Raw genomic sequence first — 27,397 nt, 5'->3', positions numbered from 1 at the left:
CTTTGGGAACATGGGTGGCAGCGGCCGCTGGGAGCAGGGGCTGCATAGTGTGGCCAAGGGATTTGTACTCGGGCTGGGCCAGTGCCAGGTCAGTGCAATGCTGATGTTTCCTAGTCAGTGGTGATGACTTGAGGTGGGGCAATGGAGCATCGGGTTCAAGGAAGCCTAGTGTTTGTCGAGGGCGCCCTGGCTCCAGGGCCAGCCTATAAGATGAGACCAAAGCCTGACCTGTTTTGGTGATCTCCAAGGGACCTGTCCAAGCTAGCCGCCACGGCCAGCTTCCTGGGGAGGTAGCCCGCCACGTCCCTCTGTCTTCGAAATGTTCCTTGTAGTTTTTCCCATCTCCCCCAGCATCACTGTAGTCCATACTTTGGGAAGGATGTCACATGTCTGTGGGGCAGTGGGGATCGCCTGAGCGGTCAGAAAGCCTTCTGAGCATGCCCAGTAGCTTACTCTCAAGACTTCCGCGCCTGCCCAGAAGCTGGAGTCTAGCTTGGCCTGGGCGTGATTTTAGTGGCCTTAGTGTACATTAGTTTATGTCTTATGAAGGCAGTACCAGGCTAGAGGCACAGTTACAAACGTCAAGAGTTGTGAGGAAAAAAAAAAAAGGAAGGGAGACGCCTATGTGCCTGCCTGCCCTTGCCTTCTCCTGCACCCTCAAAATCCTTCTGAAGCTCCAAAAAGGTCAGTTTTCTAAGCCTGCAGGACAGGATTTTCCTTGTGTATTGAGCAATCTTTGCTTTATAGGCAAAGCCGTCTGGCTCCTTCCTCTGTCGTACACTGCCCTGTCTGCCAGAAAATGCCATCTAGGCTGACCGTTTCCGGGAACACATAGTGTTCTTCCTTCCTCATTCGTAGCTCATATCCATCAGCTTAGTACAAAAACACACAGATACAGTCATGATGTAATTGGATGACAGAAATATTTTTTCATCCCTTTCTTTACGGGCTCTTTCCTCATCAGAGCTCAAAGGCAACCACAACAATAAAAATATCAATAGTAATTTCAGTAAGTATGCTTGGAGGACTGAGAAGCCAAAAGGCTCATTTCAAAACACTAACACAAACACAATTCACACATGTGGGTGTTCCCAGGGCTCGTACCACAGTACCACGGGAAGGGTGGCTGTCGGCAAGAGCTGTCCTGTTCCCAAGTATAGGGGTACACTGTCCTCCTATTCCCAAGTATAGGGGTACACTGTCCTCCTATTCCCAAGATAGGGGTACACTGTCCTCCTATTCCCAAGACAGGGGTACACTGTCCTCCTATTCCCAAGATAGGGGTACACTGTCCTCCTATTCCCAAGATAGGGGTACACTGTCCTCCTATTCCCAAGATAGGGGTACACTGTCCTCCTATTCCCAAGATAGGGGTACACTGTCCTCCTATTCCCAAGACAGGGGTATACTGTCCTCCTATTCCCAAGATAGGGGTACACTGTCCTCCTATTCCCAAGACAGGGGTACACTGTCCTCCTATTCCCAAGATAGGGGTACACTGTTCAGGATGCCGAGTTCCTTTTCCCTGCGTTTCCCAGGGCCGTTTCCCCAGAGGAGCCACTGAGGACCGGGCTGCCGCTTTCTGTCTTCTCAGGGTCTCCTCTCCCCTTCCATCTCCTCTGTCTCCCCATCCCTTCTTTCCTCTGGCTTCTACCCACTCCTCTTTCCTCTTCTTTCATTCACCAATATCCCAAGGGGCCACACCCACAAGCAGAAGGACCTGGGTTTGGGCAGGTGGATTTCAGGGCTCCTGTTTGCCAGATGAGCAAAGTGGAGAGGGTGTGAGCGTTCAGATCCCAGCACCCTGGTGGTGTCAGGATAGAGAAAATAAACCCAAAGTTTGAACTTCAGTAGAGCAAGAACCTCTATCTTGCTGCTTCATCTTCTGCCCACCCCCTCTCTTCCTTTTTCCTTCTTTTCAAAGGGGGGATCTCAGACTTGCCCTCTTGTGCGTCACTAACTAATTCACCCTCAGGCTGGGAATAACTTCTCATTTAATTGTCCTCCTCCCCCACTCTGCTCCCCAGCTGGAGAGACTGCTGATGGCCAAGTTCCTCCTCTACAGCCTAAGCCAGATGTGCCCTTGACACTCAGCCTCCCCAGAACAGCAGGATCACCGTTCTGCCAGCCTTCTTCTCCACATCCTCCCATGAGAGAGAGAGAGAGAACACGAGCAAGCTGGGACACAACTCAGTGGTAGAGCACTTGTCTGGCATGCATGAGACCCTGGGTCCAATCCTGAGTACCATGAAAAACACAGGAGTCTTAGGAACGAACCATCATGGCCACCCTGTGTATAGCTAATATAGACTCCAGGGCTGGGAATGTCTGGCCTACCCAGAGACTCCTGAACCGATTGATGTCACTTTGGTTCTTGAGGACACCTGTTGCGGACTCATGGGCCCACCCCTCTCTCGTTCCTTGGAGCCCTAGCCAAAGCCCGGGGTACTGATCCTGACCACAGACTGCAGTCCTCAGAGCCCACTCTAACCTCACAGGCCTGAGTGTGCCTGCCTCGCCCTTAGAAAGGTAGCCCATCTTCCGGCTCCCACCCTGGATCTGCCTTCTTCCTCTCTCTGCCCCTCAGACCCTCCTCCTCCTGACCCTCAGGAAGGGACCCTGATGGTGAGGTGTAGGTACCCCACAAATCTGGCCTGACTGTTTGGGACCTGGAAAATAGGTATCATGTTGTGAGACAACTCTTCCTGGTGTCAGAGGGAGCCGGGCCACTTTCAGGTTCTAGCAATTCCTGCCTGAGTCTGAGATGGTGGTGGGCTGAGGCAGGGAAACATCCAGATACCAAAGCACGGAGGCAGATGGACAATGCTCCCCGACCTCCTCGCTCCGCTACCTTCTCTCACACCTCTGGTGGAGCAAGCACTTCCTCACAGGTGCCAGCTTACCAGCTACTGTCCCCTTCTCTGGTGGACGGCCAATATATCCCCTCAGAGCCACCCATACACCCACTCAGAATGGCCATTGTTCTGCAAGCTGAGAAAGAACCACCCAACCCATTTGCCTCTGGGCACAGCCGGAAATGTGCTCCGGAAGCCACACCATCCCTGAGAACAAATAGCAGGCCCCTTGGGACCCCAAGTGGTCAGGGGGTGCCAGCTCCAGCCTGGGACTGAGGACACAGAGAGGGTCAGGGGTAGGCTGAGGGGCACGGCCCTTCCCACCAGCCTCTAGTCTTTCCTGCAGGTGGTAGAGAGGTAACCAGGTGCCCTGGCCTCCTCTGCCCTGGCTGGGTGGGAGGGAGATGTTGTTGAGTCTCCCAGCCCAGCCTGTCCACCCCCTCCTCAGCCATCTTCTATGTGGCGGCTTCTACCTCCCTAGGTGTCCGATTGTGCTCGGCCAGCACCCGGCTCTTCACCTTCTTGCCCAGCTCCAGCCCTGCCCAGCTCTTCCCCTTAGCCTGCTTTCCCCTGCCCCGGAAGGAGCCTGAGCGCTCCCCAGCACCCCTACACCATACACGCTCACAGTACTCATCCACCCGGGGCAGGTTGGCGAAACCGGCGAGCTGAAGGATGTCCTTATACCAAGTCTTGGGTGAAGCGGAGGCCAGGCCTCTCCAGGCTGAGGGCTCCTCTGGCCGTGGCTCCCGGAGGAACAGGCTGTCCAGCTGCACAGCCGCAATCACCTCCAGGGTAAAACGAACTACAGTCTGGGAGAAGCCGTGCTCCAGTGTGGTACAGGTATAGTTTCCTGCGTCACGGCGGCTGAGCCTCCGGAACAGAAGCCCCTGTTCCGTCTGCACAACGCGCTCATCTGTCTTCACCTGCAGGGTGGGCAGGGAGCACAGGAGACCTTAGCAAGGAGTTGGGGAGGACGCTCACCTCGTTCTCTTTGCCCTGCTTTTCCACATTTACCATCCTCGGGGTCCAAGCCTTGGGCCCTCCCTTTAGCCTGTTCCTTCCTCCCCAAGATGGGCCCAGTAGTTAACAGGATCTCAGGGCAGACTATAAGCTCATTGCAGGCAGGCAGGCAGGCCCTCCTCTTCCCACAGCACAGGACAAGGACCTATAAAGGAGGCTTTCCCAGACTGAATGGCTGTGTGTCCCCAGGTCAGAGCCTTAAGACACCAGCTTCATAAACTCTGCGGGATCACCCAGGGAGCAGAGGAGTTAGGTACTATCTAATGAGATTTTACTGAGTTAAGGAAAATTCTGCACACACACACACACACACACACACACAAGCAATCATGTTAGCCTTTCCCTGTCTTGGTGTGTCCTAGTCACACCCCCACAGTGTGAGGCCCACAGCCCAAGCCTGGGGTGGGATAAGTGCCCACTTGAGTGTGGGAGGCAAGAGCTGGCTCTGATCCCAAGCTCTTCTACTAACCCTGTTCTGGGCTTCGGTCTATGCATCTGCGCACTGAGGGTGAACCGCCTGGGTGGTTAGCATTGTGTAACCTCATCTTGTTGTTTCCCCCTACCCTAGGGAGTCTCCTCAGTGCCCAACCCAACAGCTGGTCCCAGGCTTGCCCTCCCTGGCTCCCGAGCTGAGGAAGAGCCCCTCCTGTAATCAAAGCCCTCCTCCTCTTTCCCTCCCCATGGGAAAACCCTTCCCAACTCTGCTCTGCCTCATGCCCCAGACTGAAGCCATCTTGGGGGTTGATAGACCTTCCCAGTCAGGGGGGAGAGGAGGGCTTGGGCAGACAACTGGCTTCTGAGGAAGAAGCACAGAGCTAGGAATAGGAGCTAATAGAGTGGCCGGGACCAGGCTTGAGGCAGAGAACAATTAAGAAACTCCGGGGAAGAGAACCCTTCAAAGCTGAGCCACACGTGTTAGGATGAGAACTTCCAGACCAACATAGACCTCTCTTCAACCTCTGCCACCCCCCTCAGGGGCTAGAGAGACTGTAGCTACCTCCAGCCTAGGTACCTCCAGAAGCAGAAATATGGGCAGGTCCTCATAGGTACCCAGGGTATAATTTTTCTCAGGATGATCTTTGCCAGTTCACCCCAGAGTCCCTTTCCAGAGTTTAGGGAGAAAAGTGGATCTCAAGGCAGTGTCTTCACTCACCTGGTCGGTCCCCTCATCCCCTGGCCTCTGTAAAAACCAGCGTACTGCAGCTTGGGGAGACTTGGGCAGACACTCAAGGAAAGTGCTGTTGTGCTCTGTGCCGAAGACTCTGGTCACCAGTCTTGAAGCTTCCTCTGTAGAGAGGAGCAGGTCACATCAACTTGGGAACTCGGGGAGCCAGGCTCTGAGGCTCACAAACTAACTCCCATAGGATACCTGTGTGATACTTAGACATCCAACAACCCCAAGCCACTCTCAGTGCCAGAAGACACTGTCCTACGACCCCAAGTGAGCTGCACAGATAGGGGAACTGGGGACGTTATTACATTACGACTTTTCTAAGCCCATGCTTCCCAGGGATGGAGCCCAGTCCACAGGCTGACCCACACCCTGAGCCCCCCACTCACTGTCTTGGCTCTGGCCCTGGCCCAGACACTGCAGAGCAGGGTTGCCATGTCGGATGTCCTGCCTTCGGAACCGGCGCTTGCCCAAGCTGGGGCGGTATCGGGTACAGGAAGCACCATCCCAGGCACAGTACGGATCCCTGGCCAGGCAACACTCAGCACAGGCAGTGCCGTAAGTCTCACACTGGTGCAGCCGCAGCCGGGCCACGCCCCGTGGAGAGCCCACATACAGCGTTTGCTGGGGAAGGAACACAAGCAGAGTCATGGTGAGCTGGGCTTCACCAACAGGCTCTCAACGCCCAGGGTTTCCCGAGACTCATCAGTTTCAGGAAGGCTTCCAGAACCCCTCAGATTCATTCACAAGACCGGAGATGCCAAATGTGTTCCAGATCCTGTGCTAGGCTGTGAGTGGAGGGGGGTGGCCTGGTGGCTTTTCTGTAAGAGACTTTTTCAGGCCTTCTTTGCTGTCAACCTTTGCACCCTAGCCTAAGGGACTTCGTGTGATTGGCTTCTCCCTGACTTCAGAACTGTGCCTTGCAGGCATGGCCAACCTTTTGACATTGTGATATGGTGCTGTCATCTGCAAAACTCATGTATGAGCAACTGAGTTATCAAAAACCAACAAGGGGAGGGGAAACCAACTCATGTTTTAAGTAAGTTATGATTTTGTGTTGAACTGCACTCATAGCTGGCCTCTGCCCCATGTAGCCAGTGGGATGCCGACTGGACACATCTACAGTAATCCCAGGATAAAAGCTGAGATTTGGACCAGTGAGATGGGTCTGCAGGGAAAGGTACTGGCCACCCAGCCTGACAATCTGAGTTTGCTCCCCCATGTCGCATGTGGTAAAAGGAAGGAAAGAATCCGCTTCTAGAAACTGCTCTCTGATCTCCACCCTCCATTGGCCACGAGAACTTTTAGGGCCTGTAGACTCAGCCATTTGCTCGTCCCAACTTGAGCCTGGCAGGCTATTTTTTAAAAATGTTAAGAAGTTGGGCTTTACTCCCAGGTGCTCGGGCAATGGCCCAGGTAGTCAGGTGCTTGAGCACAAGTTCTTCAGAAGCTGCATTGTAAAAAGAGCAGGAGGTGGTGGCCCCAACTGCAGTCCCAGCCTGGAGAAGAGAGACCTATGGCTTCGGGGCTCACTGGGCAGCCACTCTAGCCTAATTGGCCAATGAGTCCATCTCATAGGAAGGTGGCAGCACCTGAGGAATGACACCTCTAGTCTATACACAGACAGACAGACATGCATGCCCGCACGTGCTCATAGGTAATATAGAAGATCACACACACACACACACACACACACACACACACACACACACACACACAATGTAAGCTGTGATTTACCTAAAGACAAACTGGGACAGAGTATGTTAAGGGCATACAGCATACCACTAAAAGAAGTAACCTTGTTTGATTAGAAATCTGGATTTTTGTTTCCAAGCCTATTTGTGTCCCATAGAAGGCTACCCCAGGGGTTTTTGTGGCTTTATCTGAACACATGAAGCTCTGCTCCCAGCTGGACTTGGCCTTAGCTGCAAGACCTAATCAAATCTGATAGGCCCAGCTCTCCAACAGAATCCAAGGCAAGTTTAAGGGAGGGGATGTGGGGGAGGGGCAGCCTTACCCTTTTGACAGAGATCTCCATCTGCGTGATGGGTGTTGGCACCTGGAGAAGGGATAGGGGTCTTAGGATGGGTGGGTGAAGGCTGTGCACAGCACCCCTGCTTTCGGCAATCCCCAACCCTGTGTGGGAGCCAGTTGCCCCCTCCCCCCCCATCACTGCCTCCTGGCAGCAAAGGATTGGATGGGGCTGGGGAACGGTGGTGCTTGCCTGTAATCTGAGCACCTGAGCAGTCAAGGCAGGAAGTGGTCAAAGCCAGCCAGCCCGCTCTATATGATAAGTCTCAGTCTACGCTAAGCTTCATAGAGAGACACGGTCTCAAAAATACAAACAAATGCTGGGTATAGTCACGCACGCCTTTAATCCCAGTGCTTGGCAGGCAGAGGCAGGTAGCTTTCTCTGAGTTTGAGTCCAGCCTGTTCTACAAAGTGTGTTCCAGGATATATATATTGTCACAAACAAATAAACAAACAAAAAACGTCTGGCTAGTTTTTTCCTGACATCCAGAAGGGCCCCCTCATCCTGGCTGGCCTCCAGGCCAAGTGGGAGGCTGGGCACAGAGTTCCACTGTCCCCTCCCACAATGTTCCCCAGCTGGCCATGAACTAGCTGCCCTAAATCATTTACTTCATGTCCAGAGTCAAAATAGCCCCCCAAACAGAGACAATCCCTGTCCAGATACATGGGGGGGGGAGAACTCTTGGGGACTTGGAGTCTCAGCCACTTTGTCACTGCAATTGAGCCTGACAAGGCTGTGTCGAAAGCGCTCACCTCGGCTCTCCCTGCCCAGAAAGCATTTGAGTCCACAGACTGCCACCTCGGCTCCCCCAGTAACTCAGAAGCATCCAAGGGCCTCTTCAGCAGTGTGGGCCATATTTTGAGCCTGTCCCCTGGGCTCACTCCCCGGGAACCCACCCCAGGCCCAAGGGTGGGAGTCCGAGCCTCTCCTTAACCCATGCTCACCTTAAACACCTGGAGCTCCTCCAGAACTACCTCTTCAGGCTCAGCCAAGCCGCTGACATGGAGGGCCATGACTTTGAGCACAGACCCTGAATCTGGAGGAGAGGCACAAGGGTTAGAGAGACAAGAAGGAAGGAGCCACCCCCCTCCCCACAAACCTGGCTACCTCTGTTCGGCCCTCCTACCGGTCCCTAGGAAGATGACATCATAGGTCCCATCCTCGGCCTCCACTCGGTCCACCACAATCTGGCGCAGCTGCTGAGCTAAGTTAGTTTTGACCAGGACAGGGCGTCCCCGCCTGGGCCTCACAGGCTGGAACATGAGTGGGTGGTCTCGGACAAACTGCAGCACCTCATCCGGGTAGTCCTTGGTGCTGCCAAAGGGTCTCCCTGGCTGTGCCGTCATCTTGCTAGGGCACTGGGGGCAGAACACAGGGGACACTTGAAGTCCCTAGGATGGCACGGCCAGGCCTCTTTCCACCTCCAGGGGGCCACGCCCATGGCAGAGGCTCTCCTCCCAGGCCCTCTGGAGGTCCAGCCCGCTACTGCCACGGGATGAATGGAAGCCTGAAGCTTTTCCACAGAGGAGCCCTCCCCCACCTGCATCATCTACTTAGGGCTCCTTTGCCGGGTCCCAAGCCGATGCTTACCACACCGGGGCGGGGGAAGGGCACCTTGCCCCCATAAGGTCCCCACTGATGCTGAGGGCCATCTCGGTGGGCAAAGGGCCCGTTGAAGACCTCCCAGATGTCTGCCATGTGGTACACACAGACGGCGAAGCCCCGGAACACAGCACTGCTAAGGACAGACAGGGACAGTCAGGCCAGGCCGAGGTGGTTGGGGGTGAGGCAGACTGGCTCAAAAGGTGAGATAGAAGATGACAGTGTCTGCTGAAAACAGAGCCTGGGACACAGAACACAGAGACAAGGGACGGAACAGAGATAACCTGAGAAGGCAGTCACAGCGTCCCCAGGCCGGGGTGCCCGGGTGCAGGAAGCAAAGTGTGCCCACCTGACGGTGCTGAACAGCGCATACACCTCCAGGTTCTTCCCTGCCTTCGGCCACAGCAGGAACACGTCCTCTGGGACACAGAAAGAGGCATCAGTGTTACAGCGATCTGCCAGTGCTTTGCCTTACCCGCTCTGAGCCCTCCCTGTTCCAACTCCCTGGTTGGCCATTCCCTTACCCAGCTGGTCAAAGTGAGTCTCAGCCCCACCGGGGCCAGGCACAGAGCAGACCAGCCTGGCCTTGAGGAAGGTACTCCACTTGTTCACCAGCACCCGCTGGCCACCAGCATCATTCTGGGGAAGGGGAGGTAAGAGTGAGCTTTATGTCCCACGAGGGTGGGCCCCACCTCCCGCCCCTCCACCCCAACCCTGTGGAGGGACAGTCCAGGAAAGAGGTCCCAACAGGGGGCTTGAACCTCACCACCCCGCCACAGCTCTTACCACACAGACTCGGCCCACACGGCTGACGGTGACATGACCCGGGCCACCATCTGGTGACGGGACAGTCTCAGAGAAGAAGAAATACACCTTGTCGTCATCCCGGTCTGAGTTATCTGGGATCCGAGCAGCCATCACAAACCGGGGGTCTGGGAGAGTGACCGGGTGATTATGGGACAGGGCAAGGCACCGTGCCTCCCCCACCCCAGAAGCTGGAGGTGTGGCCTCTCCATCTTGCGCCACATTCCATCTATCTTCTATCATCCCAGTTAGAGAGATGGGTCCCAGGCAGCCTTGCCCTCAGGGGGCCTCACCATGTAGGAGGCTCTGGTCAGAGTCGGAACGAAGGGCTGGTTTGGGACCCCCACTCCGGAAAATCATGGCCTCACGTCCCAGGAAATCAGCGGTGAGGCCAGTGTACAACTCCCCGCCTAGAAGGGGCCAGAGTCATGGGAGAGGCCAGGCCTAGCGACCAGCCCATCCCTTCCCAGGGCCACAGGCCAACTCTCACCCTCCTGCCCCCCCTGGCTTGGTATCACCCACCTACAAAGGTGCTGGCGAAGGGCCGGCTTGGCTCATGTGGGCACCGCCCCCTTCCACTTTCCACCGTGCTGGGCTCCAGGCGGAGCACGTGCTGGAGGTAGGAAAAGAGCGGCGGAGGCGGGAGGGTGTCACCTGGGAAAGAAGCGGGCCTCGACCCAGGCAGGAACCCTCGCGTGCAACTGAGGCGTGGGGTTGGGGGTAGGGGAAGAAATCCTCATTCAAAGCCTCTCTGATGGGGTCAGGACCCCAGCACAAAGGCGCCTTTCAAGCCCCTACCCCGCTCTGTCCAACCCTGGCTCAATGGGAAGTGTTCAGGCAGCAGGGGGGAAATGTCATTGCTTCCCAATCCCTCCTGGGGCCGGGCCCAGGCTCACCTCCCCTCGATGCCCCACTGCGATGAGGGTACAGATGGGCTGGAAGGCTCCGGTGCCACAGGCCAGCAGGTGGGTCCGGTTGTGGGGCTGCAAGACCCGCACGAAGTTGGCACACTCTGTCTGCAGGAGAAGGGAGGGGCCCAAGGGTGAGGGAGAAGCGCACCATGTCCTTCGCTTCTAAGGCTCAGCCCCGCTTCATATCAGCTCTGGGGGCATGGGTGAAGGTCACATTCTTCCCAGGCCTCCCAAACACTCAGGATCGGCTCCGAATGCTCCAAGCAGAGGCACCAGGGGCGTGGCTGCAGGGCATTTTGAGAACCAAGGCGTGGGACTGAGTGGGCTAGAGAGGTCCTTGTCAACAGTACTCACCAAAGGATCTCTTCCCTTCTGGACACATTCTGCCCTCTGTCCTGGCTGTGGCAGCCACAAGACCTGAAACACAGACAGTGCCTCAGTGCCCTTACACTCAAGGTTTCAAGTTCTCCATCTGGCCCCCCATCTGGGGGTGCCCCACTTTCACCCCACCAGTCCCGCTCACCTCCCGGGGGTCTGGCCATGCCTGATCCAGCCTCAAAGAGTAGAGGGCATCACGGCCTCCCAGGAAGAGGCGATCCCGATACTCATCCAGGAACATGACTTGGAGGTCTAGGGAGCCCCGTGGACCCAGAAAGAGGGCAGAACGGTTGGCAGACAGGAGATCTAGGAGAGATCGAGGGAAGAGGGTTAGGGTCTGCTACTCAGCCTGCTTCCCCAGCCAGGGCCAGGGAATGGAGTTCCAAGCTGTGCACCCACCACACAAGTACATCTGGAAAACGGTGCCATGCACACATGCACAGGATTGCTGGGTGGCTTTTGGGACAAGGTTCTTGGGGCAAGTAGTACAAGTAACTCTCAGCCCCCAGGCAATCTAGCCCAGTTTGCCGTCATTCTTTTTTTTCCCTTAAGTGGTCCTGGAGATTAAACTTAGGGCCACATTGCCACCTTCCATGGTGCTCAGAACCCAAGCTTTCTGGTACCAAGCAAACCTCCCTCCTCTCCTCCCTCCTCCCTCCATCCTTCAGACCCTTGATCTCTCAGCTGACGGCCTCCCGGGATCCTACCTGTACCTTGCTAAGTATCCCAGGGAAGACAGCCCCACCAACAGAAATCACATCAGCAAGCCTGGCAAAGAGCTCGGAGAGCCAGGACGAAGGTGGCCGAGTGTGAACATTTGCGAGACTGGTTCCACTGGGAAGCTGGACAGGTCCAGGCAGCGGGAGCATCATGCCCAGGGCAGATTAGGCACGGCCAGACGGAACTCCAGCCTCAGCGTTGTGGGCAAATGCCATACTCCCTCACAGACACTGCCCTGCCAGCTGGCCCCAGAGATGGAGGGATCAAGGGCCCCAAGGGTTGTAGGTCTTGCCCTAGTTCCTTGGGGAGATGGAAGTGATGTCTCCCCAAAGGACTGGCAGATTTCTCACTCTGGGGAAGGTCTCACCCCCGAGTGACCCTTTGCCTAGAGCTCCTCAGGCACCCCACTCCATCCCCAAACGCACTGGCGGCCTCTTCAGGAAGCCCTCCTTGGCTGATAGAGACTCTGAAACTTCCCTCTTACAGGCCATTTCTAACAGTCCCATCTCCCCTCAAAGCCACGGCTCCGGGAACAGGGACACCTGTCCCCCTTGGCCTCCACAGCAAGCTTGGACTTTGCACCTCGTAAGTGAGGTTCCCAGGGGAAGGTGATTCTTCTCCCCAAGAGAGTCTGCAGGTCTGGTGAAACGGCTCAGTGGGTGAAGACACTTGGCTGCCAAACCTGACCACCTGAGTTTGATCCCTGGGTCCTCACATGGTGGAGAGAAGCAAGTCCTGCCACTAGTCTTCCGACCCCCACACATATACAACATACACTGTAGCACGTGGACTCCTGGACAGCACATCCTCTCTCTCTCTCTCTCAAAATAAATAGATAGATGATTGGATAGATAGATAGATAGATGATAGATAGATAGATAGATAGATAGATAGATAGATAGATAGATAGATAGATAGATGATAGATGATAGATAGATAGATAGATAGATAGATAGATAGATAGATAGATAGATAGATAGATAGATAGATAAATGCAATACTTTTTTGTTGTTGTTGAAGAAGACTCTTAGCCTCAATCATTTTTCCCCATAGACAGTGGCAGGACCACATAGCTAGATAGAATGGAGGGGACCACCTCTGCACGCACACACAAGCACACACACACACACACACACACACTCCCCACGCTGGATGGCAGAGAGAAGCAGAGACTCTCCAGGACAATAGATGGAGAGGAGATGATAAAGAGAGCTTGGATGGTAAACCAGGCTGCGAGAGGTGGGAGAGACTCCTCCCTTCCCTGTGGCTCAGGACTAAGTCAGACTTCTACCCACTCCCTTGACGTCTGCCCAGACTCTCTCTGTACCCTCCCCTCTGCCCAGACCCTTTGCCCCCCTTCTACCTCTGTGCCCATCCCTACGGAGGTCTCTCAGGCTTTCGGTCTCCCTCTCTCCCCTGTAACAGCTTCCTTAGTTTCCACACTGTATCAGTCTCCCCCTTTGGACACGGCTCCCAGGATGTGTCTACCTCTCCCGCCCACAGTCACCCTTAGCACCATCCAGAGGCTGGCCAGGAAGCCTTTCCCAAGGGATGTGCAGGACCTACTACCCCGCTCGATCGCTGCTGGCTGGCTGAGGGATGGATGTCCGAGAGCCACAGGCATCCACAGCATGCACACAAACAGGGCAGCACTGGCAGTACCTCGGTAGGAGAGCCGCAGACGAGGCACACTGGGGCTGGGACCGGGGCTGGGGCTGCCCCCATGGGGCAGGAGGCTCCCCAGGAGACAGCAGCAGATGGCCCAAGCCGAGGGGGCCATGCTGGGAAAAAGGAGCTGCCCTCTGATCCAGCTGCTGGAGTAGTTTGCGCTGCTGCCCCCAGGTCGGCCACTTATAAGGCGGTGGCTCCACCCAACGCTGGCCGGGGAGGCGGGGAGGCGGGGAGGCAGAGGGAAGCCGAGGAGCTCCAAGCCTGCCATCTACCTGCAGTTTCTCCAGCCACCTCAGCTGGCCCACACCATGCCGGTGCAGGCCAGCCTGTCCCCCTTAGGAGATTCCCTCCTAGCTGAGGTGTGGACAGTCAGAATGACGGACACTCACAAAGGCAAGTACCCAGGCTCCAGCAAAGCAGCAAAGCAGCAAAGGGGTAAGACAACCTGGGAAAGAGGTCAGGGATCATCAGGGCGGGGTCTGGCTTTGCTCTCTGCCTCTCCAGAGACGTCCCCATGACTGGCCCTGGGACTCTACCCCCCAGCTGGGGTACAGTGTTCATTTCTAACCCAAGGAACTCATCCTACTAGGGGCTTAAGACCTAGCCACACTTCACAGGTCTGGCACTGGTAAGAAATGAATGTCTAAGGCAGTGGTTCTCAACCTGTGGGTCCTGACCCCTTGCGGTAGAAAGACCCTTTCTCGGAGGTTGCCAAAGACCACCAGAAAACACAGATATTTGCATTACAATGCATAGCAGTAGCAACGTCACGGTTATGAAGTAGCATTGAAAATAATTGTATGGTCGGGGGTCACCACAACATGAGGAACTGTATTAAAGGGTCCCAGCATTAGGAAGGTTGAGAACAACTGACCTATGGGTGGCCTACGCAGACCTCCACAGCCTCCCCCCTGAATCTCCCAGGCTCCATCTCAGCTCAGCAGGCTTTCTCTGAGGTGGGGACAAGGTTTATGCAAAGCCCAGGGGGCCTTCCATTGTCTTGCTTCCCTCAGGCCAGAGCACAATGGGTGGTGGTGAGTTCTTCCCAAGCCCATGGGCCCTACACACTTTAGTGCCACCAGATTTCACTGTTCTGCCCCAAACTCTGGTGAGGAGTGCATGAAAAGGAGCCAAGGCGGAGGCCGGCAAGGAACTGGATCTGGGTAGGCTGGAACCCCCACACCACCACCATTTCAGAGCAGTTTCTGTCTCCACCACCCCCAGCTCCTACCTCACCCCACCCCACCCCACCCCCTCCTTTCAGAATCCGTGACCTTCAAAATTAGAGCTCCCAGAATTCTAGAAATGCCTGTAGGGTGGGCCTCCCAGATGGAGCGGCCTGAGCCCTTGGGAGGGGGTGGCAGGAAATCCATGAGCAGCTGTTGAGAGAGAGACTGGACTCCAATCAGCCCTGGGGCCCTCTTTTGCTCCTGGGCTTCCTGGAGGGTGGGAATCCCAGGACCCTATCTCCCCTCCCTGTCTCATCTCCAGAAAGGAAACAGATTAGCCCTTGGCTCAGCCTGAGAAGGACCCATGGCTCACAATTCCACCTCCCTATTCCCCTGGACCCTAGAGCTTCAATGTGGTGGGGGCTTTTTACCTGGAAGCCGACCAGGGGCCGCTTAGAGACACTAGCAAGGGGCCCCACCCCACCCCTGCCTCGGACTCTGCACAAGAGCCCTAACCAATGCCCTTCACAACCTGGGTCTGCCTTCTCCTGAGGCCAAGGGACCAGCCATCCTGGATATGAACTTACACTGAAGAATGGTGCCTGTCGGGGCACTGATACAGTGGCGTCGACCCTGGAATCTCAGTAGGGAAGCACTGTACCTAGCCCAGGCTGAAATTGAGCTGGACAAGCCCTTCAGCGACCATGTGGCCGCAAGTTGAGAGTGTGAGCAGGGTGCCTCCTCAGGCCACCACCCCGGGGGTCTGCACTCAGCCAGACCCTAGCTGTGGCTGTAGGGAGGCCTGCGTCTATCAGGACAGGCACGTGGGGTGGGCAGAAAAAGCCTGGGACAGAGCCTGGGGACCCATACTCAGCTGTGTGGACTCAGTCAGGTTTCTCCCTCTGTCGCTCTCTCTCCATCCCTCCCTTTCTCCTTCTCCTCTCAGTTCCCCGGTCTAAGCAGCAGGATATGGATCCTTTCCCAAAGGACCCTTCCTCTCAGGGGCCGGACCCAAAGGCACGCTGGAGCCTCGCACAGACCCCTGGTGCCACCTAATGGACAAAGATGGAACTTCATGAGAGATCCAAAATAAACACGTCTGGTTTTGTGCTGGAACCTGCTCCTGAGCAATCAGGCAGTTATGTAGACACCACAATACAGAAGCAGAAGCAGCAAAGATGCTCCGGCGATTTCTTCTAATGAAAAAAAGTCAAGGGAGGCTTCGCGGAGAAGGCCCTATCCAGGCAAAGAACGACAAAACTCCACAGTGGAGAGGCCAGAAATAGGTGATGCATGCGAGTGATGTGGCATTAGCTGGTGGGCACTTGGGGACCTCTGGACTGATCCCTATGGCACATGTGTGTTCTTGTGGCAGGTGCCACCAGGTGGATACATGCAGGGTTGTATAGCCCAGCCATTCCTGGGTACACTTCTGAGGCCATGATGCCTGGAAGGAACAGCTCCCCCTTTTCTGTCCTCAACGGCCATGGAGTTTTCTAGAACTCCCTTCAGTGAATGGGTCATGACCTCCTTCATCTCTCCCAGAACGGCTCCCACCTCTGGCAGCTGATGAAGAGAGCCAGGGATGGCAGGGGCACTCCCTCTTTCCTTAATGCCCCTTTTGGACAGTTTTCGCTTCTAAACAAACAGGTAGCTGTGTAGCAGGCTTAGCCGTCACAGTGGGCTAGACTCTGTCCCCCCCAGTCACTGCCCATCACCCTCTCTCTCCCCACACATACCTCAGGCGCTCTTCAAGTGGTCGCCCAGGACACGCCTTTCCGTGTGCATCTTTGGAACATGTCTCCCTCCCCCTGGGCTCTACCACCACACTCAGTACCCACACACACACCAACACCCGTACCACAATCTTTCACCCACCGAGGCCACCTGCCTGGCCTCTAGTTTAAATCTTGGTCCCAGCACCATGGCCTAGCCTTGTGGACAATGGTGGCTGAGCTGCCCAGCCTCTCCAACGCCCTGGATGGGTTGTTTCCATCAGCACACCGGTCATTCCCCACCCATTCTCAAACATCCTTCTCCCTAGTCCCTGTTCTTCCTGTAGACCCCGCCCATTCCTCTGATTTTTGGTTGTTGTCCACACCATTCCCTGTCTCCCAGACCACTGCTCACTCTCTTCAGGCCCCTCTAATCTGACTTTCATCCTACTGCCCCTGGGGCCCTCCCACCCAGATAGCTAAGGCCTAGAAGGAGGGTTAGAGGGAAGGGGATCGGGGAGGGCTCTGATTCCAAAACCTGGAGCCATTAGCCATCATTCAGGCCTGTTTCTGTCACCCATCAATCTTATCCACGTGTCCTACCCAACTGCTCACGTCAGGTTCAGGCACCCGGTCTCTGCCACTTCCTCTGGGGCCCTCATTCATGGACAAAACTGGAAAGGGTTTCCCGCCCTGCTGACGCCCACATTCCTGGCTCTCACTCGGCCCCTCTGTTAGATCCCATCTGTGCGTCTCCCACCAGCCTGTCCCAGCATCTCGGCTTTGATTCTTCATCCTTCTTGTAATCAAGCCGTCTAAACTGCCCCACCTAAAATTTCTCCTGAGGAAACCCACCCGGGAGAGTCTACAAAGAACCAGCCTGGGAGCCGGAACGAGCGGTGACTCGCTTGATAAAGTGCCTGCTCTGCCAGTGCGAAGACCTGGGTTTGAACCCCAGAACCCACCGAATAAAGCGGATGTGGTGGCAGGTTCTCGTAATCCCAGCACTGGGGAGGGAGAGACAGGGCGGTCCCTGGGGGTGCGCTGCTCGGTCAGCCTCACCAGTGAGTTCTCAGGGTGAGTGAAAGACTGTCTCAGAAAAGATGCTGGACAGCACCTGAGAAATAACACTCTGAGGCTGACCTCTGGCCTACAGAGAGAGAGAGAGAGAGAGAGAGAGAGAGAGAGAGAGAGAGAGAGAGAGAGAGAGAGAGAATGAAAATAGTTAAGAGTGCTTACTGTGCACGCGTGAGGAGGACAGGGCTTGACCCCCGAGACCCCCACAAAAAGTCAGGCATGGCCACGTATGCCCTGCTATCCCAGGGCTGGGGGCAGATAAAGACAGGATTGCTGGGGCCGCCGGCCTAGCTCAGTTTCTGTGAGAGAACCTGTCTCAAAGGAATTAGGTAGAGCAACAGAGCAAGACACCCAGGGTCTTCCTCTGGCTTCTGCATGTACTCGAGGGTGTGGGTACACACACACACACACACACACACACACACACACACACACGCACGCACGCACGCACGCACGCACGCACGCACGCACGCACGCATGCACGCACACGCGCACACACGCACACCAGAATGAGCCTGTACTCCTTCCAAATGAAGGTCTTGAAGGAGGAAGAAAGACTGAGAAACCGTCGCAAATCGACAAGGAGCCAGGATAGCTTGAATACACTGGTGTCATCCTCACCACACGGTGGCTGATCCAGGAACAGAACTCTGGGCAGCTGACAAAACCTCAGTCAGGTCTACAGGTGACAGTGTGATGCTCACGTCGATTCCCTCAGTTTGAGCACCGTCTTGTGGTTAAAATGTTAAAGTTCAAAATCTGGGTGCAGTGGCACAGGCCTTTAATTCCAGCACTCGGGAGGCAGAGGCAGGCGGATCTCTGAGTTCGAGGCTAGCCTGGTCTACAGAGTGAGTTCCAGGGCTACACAGAGAAACCCTGTCTCAAAGAACAAAAACAAAATGAAAGCTCAAGTCCAAGCCAGCGTAATTTTCACATCTGTAGTCCCAGCACTTGGGAGACCTTGGTGGGGGACGGCACCCTTGAGGCTAACCTGAACTACCTTGTGCGACCTTGGTGGGGGACGGCACCCTTGAGGCTAACCTGAACTACCTTGTGCGACCTTGGTGGGGGACGGCACCCTTGAGGCTAACCTGAACTACCTTGTGCGACCTTGGTGGGGGACGGCACCCTTGAGGCTAACCTGAACTACCTTGTGCAACCTTGGTGGGGGACGGCACCCTTGAGGCTAACCTGAACTACCTTGGAGACCTTGCTAAAGCAGGCCAAAGGACAGCTGAGAGCAGTTTGGATATTTTTATGTTTATGTATTTGTGCATGTGCATAGAGGTGGGTCGGATGCAAGTGTGCCACTGTGAATGTGTGAAGGTCGGAGAACAACTTTCATGACTACTCCCAGCATCTCTCCCGGGACAGGCTGGTTCTCTACAAGACAGGAGGGAACAGTAAAGCAGTCCAAGTGTGACAACACTGTGTCCATTGGGTCCCAGGGGTCAATCTCAGGTCATCCAGCTTGGTAGCAGGTGCCTTTACCCACTGAGGCATCACCCTGGCCTGAAAACGGGAGTATTTTGTGCTATTTCTACATGTTTAGAATTTCACAAAAGGATAAATACCAAAACTGGATGCAAAGAAAGTTCCATCCCTAAAACCTCTGATCCAAACCTGTGCCTCCCCAGGCCTTCATATCTCAAGAAATGTCAACGTGGAGCCAGGCGGTGGTGGCGCACGCCTTTAATCCCAGCACTCGGGAGGCAGAGGCAGGCGGATCTCTGTGAGTTCGAGGCCAGCCTGGTCTCCAAAGCGAGTTCCAGGAAAGGCGCAAAGCTACACAGAGAAACCCTGTCTCAGAAAAACCAAAAAAAAAGAAAAAGGAAAGGGGGGAAATTCGGGCAGTGAGGGAGAAGCCACGGGGGAGAAAGCTCAACTGGGAACTGCTGGCTTCTTCAGTTTGTCCTGTCAGCTTGGGCTGATGTTGTCAGAACCTGATTGGACGTTATCTCTCTGCGGCAATGTGTTCTTTTACTCATCACAGAGACTGTCTCCTCCACCCAAGACTCTCTGGGCTGGGAACTCCAGATGGCTGCCCACATAGGGCTTCCCAGCTGATTTGGGCTGGATGGTCATACGTCTCCAGTTTGATGGTCTTGCCTCCTGTTTGCTCTCGGTGAGGCTGAGAGCGCATCTCTGCCAGATGTTTGGATAATGTCCTGCTGGCTACTGCCTCTCTCTATCGGTGGCCATTCTTTCACTTTTGCTTGCTACATACTTAATAAACTCATTTATAAGCCAAAGGCAGACTACGGTAGATCGTTCTCTGAGCCTACAGAACAGGAAGGAGGCCAGGCACTGCCCACCTCTCCCTGAGGTAGCTGGGGCTCAGCTTCTGTCCCAGGGCTGCCTTCCTGTTTGAGACCCATTTCAAGTCTTCCCATTGTGGCCCACAGCTGGTTCATTGGTGTTCTTCGGGGTTCTGCTCAAGACTTCCTCTTCTAGGAAACATCCCAGGACGATTTGTGTCGGGCTACCACACCATGCTGCTTTCCTCACTGAATTCCTTTGCCTTTTCATTTCCCAGAGTTGGCTAGAGATCCTGAGATTAGGAACAAGGCCTCGCTCTGATATACCACAGCATCTAGCTCTATACTGCAGACAGGGTGTGTGTGTGGAGAGGCCCCTGAATGACGCACTGGCAGGCTGTACCACTCACTGTGGCTTCTCCTCCTCTGGGACATCAATCTTACTGGGTCACTCTGGACATCTTCATAGGACCCCAAGTTCTCCAGTTCCCAATCCCAAGGGCAGGCCTGCAGGGACCCCCTCTCCACTCCTCCCGTGGCTCGGCCGGGACTGGGAACGCCTGACAACTCTTGCCCAGCCAGAGGCATGTCTAGAATTCCAAGACTCTCTCTGGAATGTGCAGCCTGTCTGGGGATGCTGAGGCTGGGGCACAGGTGCAGAGGCCTTTTGTACAGCAGCAGGGCGGAGCAAGGCCAGCTGCCGGCATTCTGGCTGGAGCCTGGCTGTCATGATCAGCTGTCTGTCCTGAAAGCATTGCTACCATCACCTCCATTTCCTTGCGAGCCCCCAACATCCTGCCCCCGTCACTGTTCTGGCTGCAGCTCTGACCTGGGCACCCCCACTAAGCTGGGGATATCTCCAGACCTCAGGCCTTCATTTCCTGTCAGGGAAAAAGATCAGACAGGTGACTGGAGGCCAATCTCAGAGGGCCCAAGGAGCTGGACGGTAGGTCTATTTGACCTAGTCTGTCAGAGTCCTTGGCTGGCGGCAAGGTGGCTAAGCCCTCTTGTAGATTTGCCAGGTGACCTTGGCTCTCTGGGCCATTGGGCCCTCATCTGTAAAATGGATGATAGAGTATGGAGTAAACTACACGCTCATCAGAGACCAAGAGTCAGTCAGTATTCCCGGCGAGAAACACAGGGCAGCGGGGAGATGGTGCCATAAGCCTGCTGGATCTCACGAGCTTGAGCTTCATTCCAACCAGGATGGAGAGGCTGCCATGCCAAGGAGCACCCAGGACCCACTGAACTAACTGCTCCCCCTCAGAGGGTATCTGTTGGCTGCCACACTGGCTGACCAGGCAGCTCACTCCCATCCCAGAGCTGGCTAAAGTGGGAGGTGGGAACGGGCAGCTTGCAGTGAAGGTCAGTGTCGGCTCCACACCTTTCATGAACTTGTAACGATGCAGGGTCTGGGGCTGCTGCAGGGCCCAGTTCCCAGCAGGGCCCAGAGCAAGGCATCTCTGGCCTCGTGAGAGTCCTCTGGTAGGAGAGGGTTGAGCAGTCGGAACACAGCTCTGCAGCCAGCCTGACAGGGATGACGTCATCAGGCGGGAGGGAGCCCTGAGAAAAGACTTGTGGCCCCAGGAAAATCAGAGAAAGATACCAGCCTCTAGGGAGCAAGGATTTATTTGCATTCCCCAGGACAGGAAAGGGGAGAGAGTCCAGTTGGGGTGGGGGGTGGGGGTTAAAGGACACAACCAGGTTCAGAGTCTAGAGAACCCAGTTGTACCGGTACCATAGGGTCTGTCTGGAGAGGGAGGACAGGCGTGAGGGCAACTCTGTGCAAAGTCAGTGTCTACTCCACACCCTTCATGAATTCCAGGAACTCTGTGGAAAGAGGACCGTGTACGGGTCAGATAAGAGCTGGGCAGAGGATGAGCAGCCGCAGGGTGGTCCTCCCACCCGCTCACCATCGTAGTCAATCCGGCCATCGTTGTTCTTGTCGCCGTCCTTCATGAGCTCTTCAATGTCATCCTCTGTAATCGTCTCGCCCGTAGCCTGCAGCATCATCTTCAGCTCGTCCAAGTCGATGTAGCCGTCAGCATTTCTACAGGGGGTGGGCGGGCAAGGGGCGCCTCAGAGCTCAGGAAAGGGCAGAGGAGGAGGGAAGAGGCACCCCACACATACCACCCCAGGAGACAGGGCAGGGATACTAGAAGATGTCTGGTGTCTCATCACACAGGATGGGAGACAGACTGCAGGGTATCCAGCATGGGATTGGAGACTACCCTTTCCTTCCTTCCTTCCTTCCTTCCTTCCTTCCTTCCTTCCTTCCTTCCTTCCTTCCTTCCTCCCTCCCTCCCTCCCTCCCTCCCTTCCTTCCTTTTTCTTTCTTTCTTCCTTCCTTCCTTCCTTCCTTCCTTCCTTCCTTCCTTCCTTCCTTCCTTCCTTTCTTTCTTGTTTTTTTTTTTTTTTCCAAGATAGGGTTTCTCTGTGTAGCCCTGGCTGTCCTGGAACTCGCTCTGTAGACCAGGCTAGCCTTGAACTCAGAGACTGGCCTGCCTCTGCCTCCAAGTGCTGGGATTAAAGGCGTGGGCCACCACCACCGCCCAGCTGAGACTACCCCTCTCTAGCTCTGCTTGGGTCAGGGTCCGAAGGCAAGCACGTCCTCACTTGTCAAACATGCGGAAGAGATCCGACAGCTCCTCCTCAGACTTCCCTTTGCTATCGTCCTTCATGCACCGGACCATCATGACCAGGAACTCGTCGAAGTCCACTGTGCCACTGCCTGTGGGTAGACAGCAGGGCCGGAGAGTTAGCACTCAGGCAGTGCCCTCCCCGCACCAGCCCTACAGGGCTAGTGTGCTCATCTGCCCACTCCTCTTATTTGAGGCAGAATCTTGCTTTGCAGTCCAAGCTGGCCTGGAGCTCCCCATGTGACCCAATCAGACCGGCTTCGAACTCATCGCAGCCATACTGCCTCAGCCTTCTTGGGATTACAGGCAGGAGCTATTTGCCGAGTCTCTGGATGAGACGGCTAAGAGCTGGAGGCCAGCGAGCCCGGGGAGACTGGAGTGGGTGAAGGGGCTCACCATCTTCATCCACTTCATCGATCATCTCCTGCAGCTCCTCAGGGGTGGGGTTCTGGCCCAGCATCCTCATCACCTTGCCCAGCTCCTTGGTACTGATGCAGCCATCCTCCGCACCCAGGACAAAGATATCGAAGGCAGCCTTGAACTCTGTGTCCAATGGTAGGGCGAGGGGATGGAATCAGCAGTCAGGACACTAGAAACCCAGGTCCCTGGGGCCGCCAGCAAACCGCCCACCTCCCTCCAAGAGTTCTTTGAAGTCATAACAAGGAGAAACCTCAGACTGTGGCCTCTAATCTGGGGTTCTTTCCTGGAAAGGCATCCCCACATACCCTCCATCCAGCCCCACTGTCCCCTCAATGGGTGACACTTACCATTCTTCTGCTCTTCTGTCAACTGCTCTACCTAGAGAGGAAAAGGGAACTCAGGACCCAGACTCAGGCCTTAGTGGAGACTGCTGTAGAGACCGACCCATTCCACAGGTAGGAAGACCGAGAATTGAAGGAGGCACCCATTCCCAGGTTACAGAGGAAGTCCTCAGTCCTTTCCTGACCCAGCTGATTTTCCAGAGGCTGGGCTGGGAGCCAAGATGACAGGCAGGCACCCCTTCCAGGAGCAAGGTGTCCCGAGTAACAATACTCAATGACCATTCCATGTCCTTTAGATCACCCTAATGAAACCTAAGCTGCATGGCCTAAGAGACAGCTGTCCCTCAGGTTGAGACAATAAAACTAATGTGGGGGTGAGCAAAGCCTCCCACCCACTGTAACCGGACCAGGGTGGCCACCGAGCTATTTTTAAAGGAGGACAAAGTTAAACCTGGTGATTGTTCTGGGGACTTTGGTATGTGGGGGGTGGGGCAGTGTTATCTGCCCCCCTGGCCTACTGGTGCTGCCTGGGGAGCCAAAATTAGTTCCCAGCCCCACCAGGCCTTGTATGGGCACTGGGTGGAGGGCTACCCCCCCTCCAGCTCCACAGACTCCTACAAGATAGGCAAGGATACCATAGGAACCAGCTGCAGCCCTTCCCTGCTCACAAGAGGGGCCATATTCTGGGTGTTGGGGGAGAAGTCTCTGGGAACAGCTGTTTGCCAGGATTTTCTTGTCTCTGGAGCAGGTAGTGGTTGTATCAAAAACCCCTCAAGGTCCCCAGGAGATTGCAGAGTCTTGGGGTGATGTTCTTTAGCCCTGACTCCTATCACCCCCAATGTCCACCTAAGCCCTGAGCCTGCCAGACGTTACAAGGACTAGGTTTCAGCTTTCTGTTCCCTCTCCCCTACCTGTCCCCAGGACCGGACCTTCTAAGAACCTTCCCCATCCCAGAACTCAAGTTCTGCAGTCCTCCTCACAGCTGCCTCCCACCTTCTAAAGCTTCTTCAGCCAGCTCAGGGGCTAGAGGAGGGTGGCAGATCTGAGCACGTAAGAAGCAGATTGTGAGAGGTAGAAATGGGGTGGGGGCTGGAGATACACAGCGAGGCAAGGACTCGGAGAGACAGTGAGGAAGGAACAGAGGTGGAAAGACCCCGAGAAAGACCAAAGGCCTAAAGAACAGACACACAAATACAGAGGTGTGGCCAAGACAGTGACAGACTAGACATCAGAGGGTGACACAGGATGCTAAAGGCTGAGACCACATCCTCCAGCCACCCTGACAGCCCCTCTCCAGATCCCAAGACTCCTACCTTTTCTGCACCCTCCAAATGTCAGCCCCACTCTTCCTTTGAGGGGCTTAGCTACAGCTGTGTGGGGCCTCTTTTGAGTCCTCCATCACTTCCCTGGGGCACCCTCGCCCCCCGTTCTGAGCCGAGTGAACCCCCAGTGGACCTACCCATCCCAACCCTTTAAAGACTTATCTCTCACCGCGGCTTTGTAGATGTCATCCATGTTGGAGGCAGCTCACAGGACAGGCTACCGGGGTTGCCAGCCAGCCAGCCAGCCCTCAGCCTGGGCTTAAATAGCCCTGCCTCCCTCCACCTCCTGTTGCATTCCCAGCCCAGCCCACCACTGCCTGTAATATCCTCCACCCCTCCCCTGGTCCCTGTAATCTCAGGCTGGCCAGAGTCCCTGTATCCTCTGCCTGGGCCGGGAACTATGAAAGACCGTAAGGACCAGGTCCCTTACCACCTGTTCCCTATACCCCACAGTGAAGTCTCAAGAAAACACCTATTATTACATTTATTTATGTGTGCACGTGGAGGTCAGAGGATAACTCGCAGGAGTCATCTATCTCCCTCTACGACCTAGATTCCCAGGACTGAACTCAAGTCTTCAGGCTTTGACAGCAAGCACCTAAATGCATATATATATATATATATATATATATATATATATATATATATGCCATCTCAACAGCCCCAAGGAAAGTTTCTCGAGTGAGGGAAAACATGGAGCCCAGGCCCAGACAGGAAATGTGAAGTAGTGGGCCAGCCAGGTCCCTAAAATGGGTTAATCTTCTCTGCAATCAGAGAGGTGGGTGGTAACACCCCCATTTTCCAGATGAGGAAACAAGCTTTCAAACGGACAGTGACTACCTACAGGAAGCCCCTACCTCGTATTACATCTCTCGGGAGGAGGTCACATGCAAACAGGGGCTAGCAGTGTAAACCCTGCCAAGAAAAGTCTCCCATGTAAGCTTAGTTTGGAGGTATAATATGAAACTGGCCAGGGAAGACGTCACTGGTCCACCTAGGATAGGCTAGCGTGGAGCGCTAGAGCAAGATCTGCCATGCCCCAACCGTCTGTCTCTCAAGGAGAGCAATGTCCACTTTGGACTTGAGTCATCTGTGCTCTCTGATTCAACAAGTATTCCTAAAGAATCCGATCTATATCAGGATTCTCTTCCTTCATCCTCCAACTGGGCCACTTCTTCTCCAGCTAGTCCCCACGGCTAATGTTTGCTCATTCAAGCCCCGAGGCTTTTGTGTCCAGGGCCAGTCTGGGTCCCCCTCAATCTGAGCTCTTGCAGGATGTCATCTGGGGAACCAGATGGGCAGCACATATCCCTTCCCCTCACCTGTACCTCTGCTTCGTATACATTTCCCGTGAACACTGCAGTTTGCAGCCTAGCACCCAACGGGGATGTGCTGGGCAGTGCAGAATCACCACACTCAATTCTCCATCACTACATGTAACAACGGACTCCCCGAGTATCAGAGAAAGTCCCTCTGGTCCTTGCTCCAGATCTAAGTCCGGCTCTTATCTTCTCCATCTTGCTCATGCTACACAGGGACTGAGCCTAGCAGCCAGGCGAGACCCTAGTCACGTCCCCCCTGGAAACGGAGGCCAGGCGAAGCAGACTGACTTCGGAGAGTTCAGAAGGGCCCTGGCCTCTAGCCTCCCGTTGCTGAGGGCCTCACGGACCGACAACCACAACTGCAAGAGAAGAAAGACGCTGCACAGGTACACAAAAGACAGCTGGGCCAGCCCGCGGGAGCGACGCATGCGTGCCACTGGCGAGACCTGTCCATCACGGGCGAGGGGCGGGGCGCGGGCAGGCGGCGGGGCCAAGATGGCGGCGCGGGTGCGGGCGGGGGGCGGCGGGGGCCGGGGGGCGGCGGGACGCTGGCCCCGCCCCCTGCTGCTGCCAGTCTGCGCCGGGCGTCGGCAGCGGCGGAGCCCGCAACATGGCGGCGGCGGCGGCGGCGCTCAGCTTCGGGCCCGAGCGGGAGGCCGAGCCGGCCAAGGAGGCGCGCGTCGTGGGTTCCGAGCTCGTGGACACGTACACGGTGTGCTGTGGCGGGGCACGGACGCGGGCACCCAGAGCGGGCCTAGCGCCTGGAACCAGGCGTCCCGAGTCGGGGGAGGGGGGCTCGAGGAGAGGGGCCTGGGTCCCCCATCCCGACCCGGGGGGCGGAAGGTTCTGCGGTGGCGACGAGGGAGCCCTGGAAGTGGGGCTTTGCAGGGGAAGGGGCCGGGTCGCGGAGGTCCCGGAGGAGGGCCTAGGGCGGGGCGCCCGGAGGGGGTGGGGGAGCAAGGGTGCGCGGTCGGGAAAGGGGACGAGTGTTGCAGGAATCAGAGGGTCAGGGAGGACCTGGGGAGGAAGGGAGGTGTAGGTAAGATGGAGTCCCTCTGGACCCCCCAGGCAAGGAGGGGTGCCAGCCGGAGAGGTCTCGACAGAGGGTCGAGGAGGAAGGGGACTCGAAAGGGGTGGCCTCGGATAGATGGAACCCAAGGAAAGGGCCGGGGATCCTCAGGTGGTGAAGGAGAGGGGGGCGGATCTTGATCTCTACCCCACCCCCACACAAGCCCGTCGCAGTCCAGATTAGACCTGCGAAGTGAGGAAGGGATGTGGGGAAATGGACCCCAGCCGTTGGGAAAAGAGAAGTTACCTTAGGGCTGACGTACAGGACCTGCAAACCTTAGGGGACTTCACGGCTTAGGGGAGAGGGACAGTGCGCTTCTCACGTATCCTTGTAGGCTACCAGGGAGGCCCGACAAAAAAGGACGGTAGTTATGGTGATGGTGTTAGAAGCACTCGAGTCTGGATAGGGTAGAATGCCAGGCCTGCCAGGTGAAAACTTGTTCTGGGGGGGGGGGGGGCTCATAGAGCCTGTCTCCTTGTCCTTTGTTCCCAGGAGGGTGGGCAGTGGTAAGGGCCTTGGCCCTGCCTTGGCCTCACCCCATTGGCTCCCATCCTAATGCCGGATCCTGAGGGCTGTTCCTCTAGCCCTTCTCCCCCCTGTAAGGAAGGGGAACCGTCGCGGTGGAATTAGGACTGGTGGTTCCTGGAGCAACAGGCTGGTGCTGGACAAATGGCTGCCTCTGGGGGTCGGAGGAATCAGCCTAGTTGACTATTCCCACTCACCCTTCCCTGCTACACAGACGGGGGGGGGGGGGGGGGGGGTGCTAGGACCATCGGGTTTGCTCATCTAGTTAAGGGATGAGGTCACTCCACCATGACTAGCTGCAGTCAGTAGAGGTTCATCTCCAAAAAGCTCTTCTGTTCCGGGCTTTGTCCTTCCTCTAAGTGACAGGGTGGTGATG

At 55.8% G+C, this 27,397-nt stretch overlaps 3 protein-coding genes across 6 annotated transcripts in view; 1 reads left to right on the top strand and 2 right to left on the bottom strand.

Annotated features, from left to right (window-relative positions):
* Positions 1-904: 904 nt before the first annotated feature.
* On the bottom strand, positions 905-13,332 carry Sema3g (semaphorin 3G). Of its 2 annotated transcripts, none has more exons than XM_042284559.2 (16): positions 13,156-13,332; positions 10,919-11,079; positions 10,750-10,812; positions 10,381-10,500; positions 10,007-10,097; positions 9,778-9,894; positions 9,467-9,612; positions 9,205-9,319; positions 9,030-9,099; positions 8,669-8,816; positions 8,205-8,436; positions 8,023-8,114; positions 7,064-7,105; positions 5,436-5,670; positions 5,029-5,162; positions 905-3,778 (listed from the first exon to the last, which is right to left on the bottom strand). In XM_042284559.2, exons 1-16 carry the CDS (start codon positions 13,271-13,273, stop codon positions 3,311-3,313), a joined length of 2,352 nt encoding a protein of 783 aa, XP_042140493.1. In that variant the 5' UTR covers positions 13,274-13,332; the 3' UTR covers positions 905-3,310. The 2 variants fall into 2 exon arrangements, with proteins under 2 accessions (XP_042140493.1, XP_006981585.1); XM_006981523.4 differs by having other exon boundaries at positions 8,669-8,813.
* A 7,664-nt stretch (positions 13,333-20,996) lies between these two features.
* On the bottom strand, positions 20,997-24,404 carry Tnnc1 (troponin C1, slow skeletal and cardiac type). The gene is made up of 6 exons (XM_006981522.4): positions 24,275-24,404; positions 22,790-22,820; positions 22,419-22,565; positions 22,000-22,114; positions 21,297-21,433; positions 20,997-21,213 (listed from the first exon to the last, which is right to left on the bottom strand). Exons 1-6 carry the CDS (start codon positions 24,296-24,298, stop codon positions 21,182-21,184), a joined length of 486 nt encoding a protein of 161 aa, XP_006981584.1. The 5' UTR covers positions 24,299-24,404; the 3' UTR covers positions 20,997-21,181.
* A 1,584-nt stretch (positions 24,405-25,988) lies between these two features.
* Positions 25,989-27,397, top strand: part of Nisch (nischarin) — a 36,353-nt gene continuing 34,944 nt past the window's right edge. For 2 of the 3 annotated variants that reach the window (XM_042284556.2, XM_042284555.2), the window contains exon 1: positions 25,989-26,139. In XM_042284556.2, coding sequence (XP_042140490.1) covers positions 26,038-26,139 — 102 coding nt within the window. In that variant the 5' untranslated portion in view covers positions 25,989-26,037. The remainder of the gene's footprint in view (positions 26,140-27,397) is intronic. The other variant, XM_016000121.3, reaches the window with a different exon arrangement.

Source organism: Peromyscus maniculatus, chromosome 9 (genome assembly GCF_049852395.1).
Source record: "Peromyscus maniculatus bairdii isolate BWxNUB_F1_BW_parent chromosome 9, HU_Pman_BW_mat_3.1, whole genome shotgun sequence".
Lineage (NCBI taxonomy): Eukaryota > Metazoa > Chordata > Mammalia > Rodentia > Cricetidae > Peromyscus > Peromyscus maniculatus.
This window is presented reverse-complemented; position numbering and strand designations above follow the sequence as displayed.